Source organism: Hyperoodon ampullatus (assembly GCF_949752795.1).
Source record: "Hyperoodon ampullatus genome assembly, chromosome: 4".
In the NCBI taxonomy this organism is placed as follows: Eukaryota; Metazoa; Chordata; class Mammalia; order Artiodactyla; family Ziphiidae; genus Hyperoodon; species Hyperoodon ampullatus.
In genome coordinates, this window is record NC_136917.1 from 51,171,350 (window position 1) to 51,185,328 (window position 13,979).

The 13,979-nt window shown below is 46.2% G+C and overlaps 2 protein-coding genes across 4 annotated transcripts in view; one reads left to right on the forward strand and one right to left on the reverse strand.

Moving 5' to 3' along the window:
- DPYSL3 (dihydropyrimidinase like 3) overlaps positions 1-4,167 on the forward strand; it is a gene marked incomplete at both ends in the record, with an annotated part of 112,268 nt that extends 108,101 nt beyond the window's left edge. For both annotated transcript variants that reach the window (XM_079702502.1, XM_079702503.1), the window contains 2 exons: positions 2,521-2,683; positions 4,079-4,167. In XM_079702502.1, coding sequence (XP_079558628.1) covers positions 2,521-2,683; positions 4,079-4,167 — 252 coding nt within the window. The remainder of the gene's footprint in view (positions 1-2,520; positions 2,684-4,078) is intronic.
- Positions 4,168-13,718: 9,551 nt separating this feature from the next.
- STK32A (serine/threonine kinase 32A) overlaps positions 13,719-13,979 on the reverse strand; it is a gene marked incomplete at both ends in the record, with an annotated part of 117,704 nt that continues 117,443 nt past the window's right edge. For both annotated transcript variants that reach the window (XM_079702208.1, XM_079702207.1), the window contains one exon: positions 13,719-13,812. In XM_079702208.1, coding sequence (XP_079558334.1) covers positions 13,719-13,812 — 94 coding nt within the window. The remainder of the gene's footprint in view (positions 13,813-13,979) is intronic.

Consider the following 13,979-nt stretch of genomic DNA (forward strand, 5'->3'; position numbering starts at 1 on the left):
ACACCAGCACCCCCCGGCCCCCGCAACCTACAAACCAGTATGGGATGTGGGCTGCCCCGGAGCAGAGGGTGGGGCTTTGGGCCTAGCAGTTCTCTTCATCTGAGGGCAGTTCTTGGGTGGGACTCCAGCGAGCCCCTCCTGTTGCCAACACCGCACCAGCAGGGAGAATGAGTCTTCAGTCGTGGTGACACTGGGGCGGGGGCTTGGGGACAGGAAATGGGTGCCTACTGCAGTACCTCTTAGAGAGAGAATCACAGAAACTCAACATGTAAGTGTCCCGCCCGACTCCCAGACCCCAGTAAGTGGTCATCGAGCCTCTGGGTGGATGTTTGCAACACAGGGGGCCTCCCCATCTCATGAGACAGCTGCCCACCCCTGCCTGTGAGAACCAACTTCTTTGTTTTGTCTGTTTTTGTTTTCAAATTTAATGTTTTATTGGAAGGGGAACAGATAATCCAATCAGTTATAAAATCAAAGATAGAGGATTCTAGAATTATGATGGGTACATAAACATAAATTGAAATAAATTATTCAGAATTCTGAGAAGCCTTTTTTTGTGCAAATAGCCCCAGCATGATCTTCGTTGTCCAATTACTGAGCTCATATTTGGGAAGTTCCTTGTAGTTTCAGATGTAGGGTTACCGAGGCAGTTGTTGAGTAGAAGCCAGAGAGAATCCGTATCCTCCAGAGCCCAATGGGTGGCAGCAGCCATATCCGTGGCCTCCATAGGAGAACGAACTTCGTTCTTCTGGGCTCAAGTCTACCTCCCTGCAGCTGACCAAGCTCAGTTCTGCTCCAGGCACCTGCACAGAATGAGTTAAACCCATCTGAGCACATGTGTGTCCCCAAAGTCATCTGTCCTTTGGTATAAATATCCCTGCAGCCTTCTGCTATTCATTCATGACAGTGCTCTAAATCCCTTCACCATTCTTCTCTCTTTATGAGTGGTATTTTAAAGGTAGCTAGTATGGAGTAAAATTCCACACTCCAGTTTTGGCCTAATAGAGAAGAGAATGAAACTCAAACGTCCTAGGTGTTAGCTTTGTATTTCCATGAACGTGACTTAGCCTCTGGACCCCAAGAGATGTTAATGAAATACAGTTATTGGTCAAGGTTTGGGGGGAGTACAGATATAGCCATCATCTCACCTGAATCATTAACATCGGCAAATTTGGTGAGCTTTGCCTCTGCGCCTGCACCTGAGTCACTGACAGAGGCGAGGGAAGCCTCTGTGGCCGGCTTCCTTGGAGTCTTACAACGAGCTGTCCTGTGATGTCAGCTGTCGGCGTGTCGTCATTGCCTCACTTCTGGGCAATGATAAGAAACAGGCAGAGGTGGTGCGCCGGCCATTCTGCTGCCTTGGGTGGTCTTGCAGTGTTTGCATAATAGACTGTGAGCACCTTTGCGGGAGGCGCCCCGTTTCATGTGACCGTGAGCTCTGGTTCCACCACCACGCCTGGCCTCTGCTGATGTTGCTGGCGGGTTCCACGGTCCCAGGGCAAGAGCTGTGGGACCACAGCCAGAGGCCAGGGGGTCAGACCCACTGAATGAGGACAGTCATTCCAAGGCTGCCGCTTTTGATCTGTGCTGAGGAGCGTGAGGATGGAGCTCCCATGCGGTCCTTGCCAGCACTTAGGACCTTATCTCAAACTGCTACCTTTCCCACCCACTCTACTCCGGCCGCATGGGTGGTTCTTCTGTTTGATGACGTTCCCACTGTCAGTTTCCTCTGCTGAGAACACTGCCATCCACACCTCCCCCAGCCTCCTCCCTCCCTCCCTCCCTCCATCCTGGCCCCACCCACAAGCTCCTTTGGTCCTTAAGATAGAAGCGCATCTATTTAGAGAGGCCTTCACCTGCCACCTCCATGGTCACTCTATCACAACACCCCACATTATTTATTTTATACTGCTTCTCCTTTCCTTAAAATAACCTTTTAATTTTTTTTCCAGTTTTATCGAGATATAGTTGACTTGTGCAACACAAACATAAGTTTTTTTTGTGTGTGTGTGTTACACGGGCCTCTCACTGTTGTGGCCTCTCCCGTTGCGGAGCACAGGCTCCGGACGCGCAGGCCCAGCGGCCATGGCTCACGGGCCCAGCCGCTCCGCGGCACGTGGGATCCTCCCAGACCGGGGCACGAACCCACGTCCCCTGCATCAGCAGGCGGACTCTCAATCACTGCGCCACCAGGGAAGCCCCAAACATAAGTTTGAGGTGTACAGCATAATGGTTTGACTTGCACACACCATGGAATGTGGACACCATCATCTCATAGAGACACAAAATTAAAGAAATAGAAAAAAGATTTTTTTCCTTGTGATGAAAACTCTTAGGATTTGATTTCTAGCGTACAGCAGTGTTAACTATCTTTATCATGTTGTACATTGCATCCCTAGTGAAAATAACATGATTATTACTTTCTGGCTCTCACTACATGCACTTAATTCACTGCCACCTCTGTGCTGCCCGCTTAACTGTTGAGCGAATAAACTTTGCTGCCCGCTTTCTCTGCTGCAGATGGCGGACCTGCACGCAGTGCCCAGGGGCATGTATGATGGGCCGGTGTTCGACCTGACCACCACGCCCAAGGGGGGCACCCCCGCCGGCTCCACCCGGGGCTCTCCCACGCGACCCAACCCGCCTGTGAGGAACCTCCATCAGTCCGGATTTAGCCTGTCAGGTGAGTCGGAGAAGCTGATGGTGAAGGTAGTGAAACGGGGAGGACAGAAGTGGGAGGGGAAGCTCAGCGCTGCGAGGTTAGCGGTGATGCCAGGACCTCACCCAGATTGCCTTCTAGGGAGACGGTCACTGGGCCGCAAGCTGGGAGGTTTGCTGAATCAAAGAGAAGTCCTGGTGGGAAAGGAAGCCAGGGCTCAGCCAGGTTAAAGATCAGGTTTAAGTGATGGCCAATTCTGCTTAGAGATCACACCTGGTGGGGCCGGGGGCGGGGCGGGGCCAGGATGGTTTCCTTATGAATTGAGCGTGATTTTCTGCGTTAGAGAGCCCTGCAGTATGCTTTGTTTTCCTTTTGTTTGCCCAGATAGCTCAGATTATTTTTATGCTCAAATTGCAGTAGCTTCTTCTAATCTAGGATTTTAATTCTACTCTCCCCTTCCTTGTCATGATAATAATGCTGGCAATTACTGAACATTTACCATGGCTTAGCTGTATCATGAATCTTTAAGAACTATAATATTCATAGAAAATATTCAATTGCTCAATAACCAGTAGTCTTAAAATGGGGAAAAATAAGTGTAGATTTGCCTCACTGTGTTGAAAATTGTAAAATGAGGGAAATGAGATGACAAAAAAGGAAAGAGACGTGTAAAGGGACAGTATCTGTGGGGAAGAAAGAGGAGGAAGAAGTGGGAGAAACAGGAAGATACGGAGGAAAAGACATGACGGGGCCATAGGGGAGGAAGACAAAGGAAAAGTGCTAAAAGTTAAGGTGACGTTGTCAGGGATCACATATGCTAGTTGCCAGAAAATTTTCAGTGTTTTTGCCATTTTTCATTGCTCCCTGGCCACCGTCACCGGTAAACATTTTTTGGCTCCTTTCTGAAAGGACGAGTGCATATCATATCAGTGTTTCCTTTTATCTGTGGCCCCAGGCCAGACTATCACCACTGCAAGCTGTGAGACACTGGGCAGGTTGCCTAGCCTCTCACAGCCTCAGTCACCTCCTGTAAAATGACGTAATAACAGTACCTGCCTCAAGGGGAGCGGTGAGGACTGGATGAAATGATCTGACGACTATTTCAAACGTTGCTTGTCAAAACGAATGTGAGCGGCTATTTTTCATATCATTCCCGTTGTTCTTTTTATTATCATTGTTACGATGCCGACGGTCCGATGAAATCCAGTAAGACCCTGGCTTTTCCTGGCAAAGGCTTGTTTTCAGGATGGTGGGTAGGAAAAGCCTGGAATAGCTGTGACAGACTGGAATGGAAGTTGCTTGGGAGATGAGGAAGGCATTTAATATCTTACACTCTTCAAATTAATCCATTTTCTCTCTTGTCCACACCCCCCTGTCTCTCTCCCTTTTTAATCCCTGGGAACTTATTGCCACCTGCAGGCACCCAAGTGGATGAGGGGGTCCGCTCGGCCAGCAAGCGCATCGTGGCGCCCCCTGGAGGCCGTTCTAACATCACATCCCTGAGTTAAGCGACCCCTCCCCCAAAGAGGGGCAGAAGCAAGAAGCGATTCTTTTGAAGCCAAAATGGTGCACCAATATTTAAGAAGGAAAGTGAATCCAAACAGTTCGATCTAAAGAATCAATAAGCCTCAAGCCTTATGTTTCTCCAATGTTAACGCTCGCTTGCCTAGCTTTACGATTATTGCTTTGTTTTCTGTTTATGCATAGCCTTGATTTGTTGGACGCCCCTACCCCCCATTTACATGCATGCAATCAGGCCACTAAGGTAAAAGCATCCGCTATATAGTGTTGAGAGCGTGTGTAGTGCTGCATCTTACGACAAGGGGACAGACAAAGCTGGGACGTCAGGAAAATGAACAAAAGGGACGCCAGTTATTTGGGGTGAGTGGGTGGTGGGAGCCCAGAGCAAGGCAGAGGGCTCAGAGGGACTGGGGTAGGGTGTGTACGGGGGAGGCGGGTGGGTGAGCATAAGGGGTCTTGTGTATTGTGTTGATGAAGTAACATTGATTTCCACGGAAGATGGCCACTCGGGGCAGCTGTCACGCCATCACGGTCCCCTGGGGTCTGCGGAGAAGGCAGGCAGTCTTCGGGTTCTGGACTTTGTCATATCCCCTCCTAGTAGATTGTATCCCTTGGAACATTAAAACACCAAAACACCAAAACCCAACCATTGCTTCCACCTGCTTGGTCGTGCCAGTGTTTGGTCGGGCCTTTTTCTCACTGTTGCTTTCAAATTCTTCTCTTTCCTGGGCTGGGAAGGAAGAGGGGAGAGAGGAAAGGACCTTTCTCTTGCTCTTGCCCTCCCTGCCTCTTTGGTGCTCTTAAAAGGCAGCAGCTGGGAGCACAGCACAGGCCCTGGGGGGAGGGCAGCCACGCTTAAATAGTGCCTCCCTCTAAGCACGTGTTGGAGCTCACCTCTCGCGGCTCTTTGCAAACCGAGGCAAGCAGCGGGCTTCTCGAGTTAGGACTGGAGCTGAGATGGGCTTCTCTTGCCAAGGGTGAGTGATTTTCTTGATCTCCTAAGACCCAGGCACATCCATGATTGAATATGATTTTTTTTGTCATTATTGTTAAAGATTTGTTTGCTTAGATGTTCCCTAGCTTTTATTACTGATAGGGAGTCTCAGCTCCTATGGGAGGCCAGCAGGGATGTGGGAAGGCCAGTCTGGAACAGAAGGCGCACGCTCTGTGGCCGAGGTTCTCTTTGTCAATTCTGAACCATCTCTTTTCCCTTACGTTAGCATATCCTTTAGGGGAACTTTTTGTTTTAGTACCAGAATCTCCCAGTGAGTGGAAGTGACATGACACGTAAAGGAAATTAGCATAAAGCATTAGCATCCACCTTGTCTGTCAGACATGAATGTCCAATTCCCTATCATGCCACTTCTGAAAATTCAGTTTTGGAGCAAGTTCTGTGAGCCCAACGAGAATCTGTAGAACCAAGAGGCCCATATACAGGAGAAATAGATTCAACCTGGGATCAGACTTCGGTGCTCAGGGGATCCAGCTGGTAGATCCCGCAACTCTGTGTACTAAGTACTTTCAAGAAAAGAGCCGGCCTCGAGCACCTTTCAGGTGCATAGGAGAAGCCATTATCTCTGCAAGTTTTAATAAGACCAGAGAAAAGGGGACACGTGGCTAAAAAGGAATCTGGAAATAGCCAAGGAAGAGGTTTTCCCTAGCAAGCTACTTTCTGTTCTAATCGTGAAAAAGATGATTTCCCTTCATAAAAGGAGTCTTGCTGTTTTTAAGGCTTTTTCATGGTGCCTTTATTTTAAGGGAAACGTAAGCGAAGGGGAGGACGTAGCTCTTGATTTATAACTCAAAGATTTGGGGGCCTGTGGTACAACAGAACTCAGAATGACAGTTTTGCAAGCAGAGGAGCTAGTCAGATCTGAAGCATCTGTATATATGCCTCATTGGCTGGGCTGGGCTTTAGGATACGTTGCAGTACCAGCTATAACCACCAGATGGAGGAAAAGACACGTATATGACCCTAGTCCGAGCATCCACTTGTGTGCCCTCTGCTGCTCTTACCCGGCCTGAGTCCAACTTATCCTCCCCATGACCTCTCTGTGCTTTGAAAAATAAATCTTTCATGGCCAAGTTGGCTGCACTTGGGACTTCTGAATGAAACACTCAAGCAGAACTTTATATTCTACACAAGTTTCCTATGCTGTAGGAACAACCCCTATATGCCTTCACGATGGGCAACAGTATCTGAGGAAGTCTCCCTGTTTTCACATACTATTAGTAACTTTCCAAGCATAGAAAGTTCTGAGGATTCCAAGAAAACTCCCACCATATTCTTGACTTTGATTTCTGATGCCTTGTTACTTAAGTTAAAATTTATATTCAAATGTGCCCTGTTCTATGAGACCCATTAAAGAGCCCTGTCCTAAGGGTTTAGGAAGAGAACATGGCGGTGAGTCACAGCCCTCTCAGAATTCCCTGGCATCTCATCCGCGTGTGGGAGGCCATGCCGGGTCTTCCGTCTCCCCCAAGCTTTCTTTTGCTGTCTCATCTCTTGGCCTGGCCCCTCTCTAAGTGGGGGATGGCAGTCACCTGGGCTTCTCTCTGGGACGGCCACCATCTTGGGTAGTTGAGAAGGTATTAGTAGAACTGTTAAATCAGCTGCGCCACTAGAGATATTTCCTCTAAGTTTTCTAAAGATGGCAGTGTTGTAATTATCCCGAGAATGGGTTTCTTCAAAGTCCAGTCATCCTATGGCCTTTTTCTTCATGACAACATGCAGAGAGTCATGCTCTTCTCCACAGGCCTCAATCCCAAGCCTGCACTTGGGCTCCCCCTGAGAAATCTTCCCAGCAGCTTCCTGCCACAGCTTCTCAGGCCTTCTCCCCTGGAAAACTCCAGCTCGAGTCCCAGTGTACACATGGGCTGTCCTGAGCAGCCAGCATCCCTTTTAAGTTCCCTCTTTGGAAATGGTGTGTGGGTGTTCAGTTGTGTCTGGTGACTATGGACAGACAGTAAATCTCCCTGTGATCTGTGGTAGCTGTGAGGCAGCTCTGGAACGCGAAGAGCTGTTTGCTTTGAACCGTGAAGAAAACTGTGTTTTGAGTTTAGCTGAGATTAAGAAAAAAAAAGTTCATCAAGTGACTGTTAATGTAAACCTGGTTATTAAAATAACTATAAAATCACAGCTGTTGTTGTGTAGCCTTCTTCTGTGTGTCATGCTGGTCGAACTAAAGTGTGACAACTGCACCATAGAACTGACAGGGTTCGTAAGAGGGCACATCTGATGTAAACCCTGAGAAAATTTGGGAGTTTTCTCTCTTTTCAGTTGAGCTTGAGGTTTTGTTTTGGCCACAGAGGTAGATGACCATTATTAAAACTTTGGGGAATAACTAATTTTTTTTAATGTTCATCAAATTTAGCATTAATGTACAAGGCCATTTGGGATAAATCTAGTTGAGTACAGAACAGTTTCTGAAAAGTTTTGTTTGTTTGGGTTTTTTTGTTTGTTTGTTTAGGTCATCCCCTTAAAGCATTTTCTGCTTTCTAAAAGCCTGGACTTTGAGAAAATTCAAACAAAGCATGTTTCAAAGTATATTCTTTAGCAGACTGTTCCCAAGGTGTCTAATGAGTGTGGGGAAAGGATTGTTTACTATAATAATCTGAGAGATTTAAAGTACATATCATCAAGTTAAAGGCTCTGAGAAATTTTATGTCTTTCAAAATTTGTCCACCTTCTATATCATCTTTTACGCTCTGCCAAGCCTGTTATACTAAACCCTTTTGGGGAAACACTCCTGGATCCAATTAGAATTTATGCAGGGCATTTTTCATTGCAAATGTTAGATGTGTATAGGCAAAGAAAACTTTTTGGAAAGGGTTTTTTAAAGTCTGGTGTAACTGAAAACTTAAGGGATAGATTTGGGTAGATTGAAGCATAGCTGGATCGAGAATATTGTTTCTCTCCATCTCTTAGCCCTGCTTGCCTTTAGTAAGTGCTTCATTCTTAGGAAAGCTCTTTCCGTGTGGGAGCAAAACTGACCATCAGCGCCTCCAAGTTTGCATTTTTTACCTGCTTAAGAGATTTCAGGGGGAGAGAGGTTCTCTCCGTAGTGCCAGCCAAGGAGGCTGATTCTGATTGGCCCGTCTTGGTCACGTGTTCACCATTGACCTCGGCACTATGGCCTGGCGACTGGGACTGATTGGCCACACCTGGTAACACACCCGGCCGCTGAGCCACCTGAACCACGTGGACTCTACGTAACTCGAAGAAAATCAATTTGTGATCCCAGAAGGGGAGGGCATGGATGCTAGGCAGATAAACACAGCAGGTGGCCACGGCAGCATTCTCAAGCCTGCAGGGCACGACTGTTTTCTCAGCACAGTATCTGTGTGTAGGCTGGGGTAGGTGCGGGAGAGGATCAGGGGATGGTAATTCCTGGTGAATTGCTTTTTTTTTTTTTTTTTTTTTTTTTTTTTTTTTTGCGGTACGCGGGCCTGTCACTGTTGTGGCCTCTCCCGTTGCGGAGCACAGGCTCTGGACGCGCAGGCCCAGCGGCCACGGCCCACGGGCCCAGCCGCTCCGCGGCACATGGGATCCTCCCAGACCGGGGCATGAACCCTCATCCCCCGCATCAGCAGGCGGACTCAACCACTGCGCCACCAGAGAGGCCCTGAATTGCTTTTATGTGTGATGAACGCCCAGATGAAACCACATCAGAAGCTACTCTGAGTGTATAAGGAATTATTTCAGTTTGACGTTCAAGGTTTGATGATTAAGAAGCTTTTGCCCATAGTCTCATTTTGTGGCTTGAACTCAGGACTGGTGAAACACCTCTCCCTGCTCATGACCATGGCAGTAGCTGAGCTCTGCTTAGGATAAGCTTGGGTGTAAAGGGCAGGGTCAGTGCTTAAAATGATCTCAGCCTGCAGGGCTCTAAAAGGGATGAAGCAGGTTTCTTTGTTTTTTTAAGTTAGTGCAATTCACACATTGACTTTCACACCTCTGCGGACTGAGTCACATCCACCAGGTGGGGAATGAGAACACTGAATAGGAATAACAAGGTCCCTCTGGTTTTGAAGAACTTTCTGGAATCAACTCCGTTACCATCAAGCTATCACAAGGAGAACACCAACCATGAGCAGGAAATGGGATGAAAGGGCCAAAGCAGCCTGCAGGAATGAGGTTGCATCCTTAAGGATGGCATTCCTCAGAATGGAAGGTCTAGATCCTGCCCTGTGATTGGTGGATGCTGAGAACAAGATAGGACACTTCACATGACCTGGACAACGGAGTACTCTGCATGCAGGACTTCAGAGCCCACAAGACTTACGAGAACCTATCCCGGGAACCAGTTAGCCTGTGGCTGCTAAGCTTTTGTGGGTCTGAGAGGTGATTGGAAGGCCCCTTGATTCTCCCCTGAGGCAGAAGTTGCTTCTGGCTGCAAGAGTTCAGAGCTGTCTGTTAACCTTCCTGTCCCGGGATATGGGCCTTGGACCATCCACCTGCTGCTTGGGTATGTGGAACAGGACAAAGATGTGGAGGGGTAAGAAGGCAGAGTGCTGAAAAAAAGAGGTGCAGGGACTCTCCATGGCCTTAAGGTCATAGTGAAAGGCAAAATCCAGAATTCTGGGCTGTGCTTCCTTAGGTGTGAATACTGGAGGAGTCAGGTTTTCAGTTTCTACATATGCGGAGCAGCTAGATTGTGCTGCATTTCATAGTTACAGTGCCAGAGGGTTAGAACACCATCTCTAACATTCCATAGTTCTAGAACATCATCTCTAACACCAGCTTGTCTCTAGTAAAGGACATTCCTCACAGCAGGAAATAGAAATAAGACCAGGTGACTTTGACCCTACCCCTAGGGGAAACGATTACACACACACACACACACACACACGGCTGACAAAGAAGGAAGTGGCTTATGGTGTACAGAAGACATTTTAATACACACAGGCACACTGACAGTACATATGCTACAGCTCAACAGAAGCACAAATTTCCCATCCAAGGGCTACCTGTTCACAACAGCACAGTTTGTGAACTGTGTTTGGATTTTTAACATCAGTGTTAAATATCAGACACACTGAGATTGTAAGAAACAGTAATCACAGGCACAGTTTCTAGGAAACAGGAATTTGTGTCGACAGAATGCAGGGACAACTGGATACTGAAACAGTTCACTGCTTTTCATGCCTTTTCATTCAGCCCTTGAAGAATTAAAGCCTTAGCATTACTGTGTCAGCCAAAAGCAGCAACACTGGCCCCTGCTAGCTATATGACCCACTCTTTCTCCCTAGTTATTTATTCATCCATCCAGTCTGGAAAAGCTATTATGATATGAAGTCTACTTTTTCTGGTTAAAACTTTACTATCAGTAGTAGTATTGTTGGGAAATTATGTGAGATAGTATATGTAATCTAGAGCACTTAGAATGGTATATGGTTCAACCAAAGACTATATATGTGTTTGCTTTCTTCATGGTATTTTATTGTGTATATGCAATACAATTAATTTAGCTAGTTTCCAAAAAAAAAAAAAACCACCCCCCCCCCAAAAAACCCTTTACTATCAGAAGCAGCCTAACCACTAATTAATTAAGTGACCCTAATTAATGGAGCAGTGCTCTGTGCAGCTTGACATTCGTTCCTGCCCTAGCAATGCCCTCAGCCAAAACCAGTGCTGCCTTTTGGGGTGTGAGCCATTAGCAAAGCCTTTCCTTCCATGGAGTCCGGGTCATGGCCAGGGTCACAGGGCTGCCCCACCCATCGACTAGCGGTCCCTGTGGATGCACTGGGGTGGGTGACCCCGCTACAGTGCCAGAGGGTTAGAACCAGGATGCTCCTGGTCTTCCAAACCTGCTCACTTTTCAGATGTTCCACACAGGTAAGGGAGGAAGCTGTGAGGAGAAAAAGATGCCAGAAACGCCAGACAAAAGGAATTAAGAGTCACCCTCTTTTCTAAAATGCTTAGCCCTGAGCCTTCATTGTCACAAACCTAGATGAGATATGTTCCACCCTGTAGGGTAATAAATTTTAGCCCAAGTTATGGAATAAAACCCAAGGATCTGATTTCAACAACTAGCAATCATGGTAAGGATTTAAGAATTCTTTCATTTTTTGGAAAACATTTTTGTCCTAACACTCAAAATGTCCAGTGGTGGGAGGTGCTTAAAATCAGCCATTCTGTACTGATGGATGCAATGCTTTTTCTTTTCTAACTTGAAATATTACGTGGTGGGTCTGTAACCTGATTAGGACTGGAAATCCATCTTACCTCTCTAGTCAGTGCATCCATGGTTCTTGACATCCCGTAAGGGTGCTGTAGTCATGGAATCAGGTCATTGGAAGTAAAAACTAGGGATTCAACCTACAGAGGTTGTATTGGGTTCCTATCCCATTATAAACTGTATAGACGTGAAATGGCACAAATGATTTAACTCCTATCCCAATGGAGACCCTACCAATCCCATTGCACTTGGGTAAGTGTTTCCCAAAGTCTCTCCTTTGGGATGATATATATAAGGTCAGAGCGAGAGAAAGAATCAGGTAACTGGAGAGATGAGTTGACAGCACATCAAGGCTTGAATTGGAACAAATGAAAGAAATAGGTAAACATGCAAGTGGCCCTGACACTCCTGGTCACCAACCAGGAGCAGAATCTGGTCACCTCCTTATAGCTCTTGTCAACCCATTCCCCCTCCTTGGGAAACTGAGCCAGAGTTTATAGTGTTTGGAGAAAAACATAGCACAGACAAATAATGTGGGGGAAATGTAGAGAAAAGGAATCAGACAGAAAACAAGAGCTGGCTTTTAATTCTTAACAAAAATATGGTTACTCTTAAAGCAGAGAGACACTATTTCACAGCTTTTCTAGGCCAGAAATTTGGGGCCTATTAGCTCAGTGGGGAGAAAACCATCAATGCTGAATTAAAGTTCAGCACTGGCTTTCTGCCCATGTCTAGTTGCCCCAGTGTGACCTCCCTTTTGGAAAAGTCCTATGTAGCTTGTGGCGGTCTCTGTTACTTCTGCCCATTTCCACCTGTCTGGTCTCCCCTGTTGCCAGCTTACTGCCACCCTGCTGAGGCCCATAGTCTCCCTAAGTAAGGACAAGGTTTAGGTGATCTGAGTGGCCAACAATTAAAGCAATCCCCCACCAACCCTGTTTATTCTTGACTCTACCCAGCAGCATCTGTGAGTTGCCAAAAATAGTTCTCCTGCAAAGATCTTCTGTGTATCAGGAAAGTAGAGTTACATCCCAACTTAGGTGAATTAAACTTTGTGTTTGGCAAATAAATAAATACAATATAAAGAAAAAGTGAAATATCAATACTATTTTAAATAGGAGATTCTGCCCACCATTCCTGCAGTAAGCACAAGTAAGTATTGCTGTTCCCTTAGTCAGTCTTAGACCTCTCAGATGTGTGGGCATCCCATGGTTCTAAGCATGTGATTCTAGTTTATAAAAGCATGTATAATCTGTTCAACACTTTAGTGCATCTTTTATTCGCCAAAAGTGAGACCAAAAAAGGTGATTCGTTTCATTAGTGAAGGGTCTCATGATATTGGGCTTCTCTAAGAAAAGATAGTCACCGTATGTTGTGTATATTAAAGGAATTTTTCAAGGGTAAATTTTACTATCTTCCAAATTCACCTCACATTCTAACAGACTGTAACTCCCATATAAGATACAACTTCAGGTAGTACAAGGTGGAGGTGCTTTCAATGTGACAATGTTCTTTTCTGATGCTCTCCGGACACAGGTCTCTGGTAGTCTTTAAGAGGACAATTAGCTCTCAAGGAACATGCTTCTAGAAGAAGGCCAGTGGTGTGCTAATATTTCACAACGGACTTCCCGGGGCCGGGTGGGCAGTGGGGGCTGGAAAGGGTGGAAAGCCCTGATTTGTAGCATCTGCCAATTTCCATGATGTAAATACTTCCACCATCACCAGTTTCAACTCTCAACTTCACATCACTGTACGGGGTGCTGGGACAGATGCGCATAGTGGCTCTTACAATTGATACAAGCTGGTACGGTGTTCTGACTTCAGCACACCACTGGAAGGCCCTCATCAATCTGTGTTACTTATAATCTGGTCCCACTCATTTCTTCCTCAATGAATTCCTTACTCCTACTCAGTCAGATTTGGGGATTCTGACCAATTTATGAAGTTTTCTAACTCTGAAGAGATTCACTCCATCACCCACCTATGTCCATTTGTCACAGTGTAATTAGGAGTGGAAAAATAAATCTGCGTCCAAATATTCCTTTTAAAATAAAAATAGAGGCTGTTTAGAATAACAGAATGGAGAATGGTGGCAGTAAAAAGGCAGCATAGGGCTCATCTAGTATTACGTTCTCGTTTTTAGATGAAAAAACTGAAGCAGAGAAAGGGGGTAAGTAACTTGCTCAAGGTCACGTGGTGGTGAATCTAGTTCCCAGGAGCCTGGGGACTCTTCCCTGGGTCATGCTGCCTCCCTCCAAAGGTATTCAGTCACATTTTCTAAGGTGTGTGAGGTGTGGAGAGGTGAGAAGTTCTGTCAGCTCTTCCTGACGTGGAAATGTCCCAAGAAGATGTTGAGGACTTCACAGGTTGTTATGCCGGCCATCCTCTTCTTGTGGGTCTTTGGTTTGTTCCAAGGCTTGATTGGCTCGTCTTTTATTAAAGTCCTTTTTGACTCTTAAAAGGAAAAAAAATAAAGTGGGTTTATTCATTGAAGCGAAAAAGAAAAGATTTAAGCTTTTGAAATGATAGCATTAAGCCCAACAATTTATAAAGAGGCGTGAGCCAGGGTAACTCTTAAAAACCTCATTGATTTTAAGTGTTGAAGCCCCCATTCTTCTGCC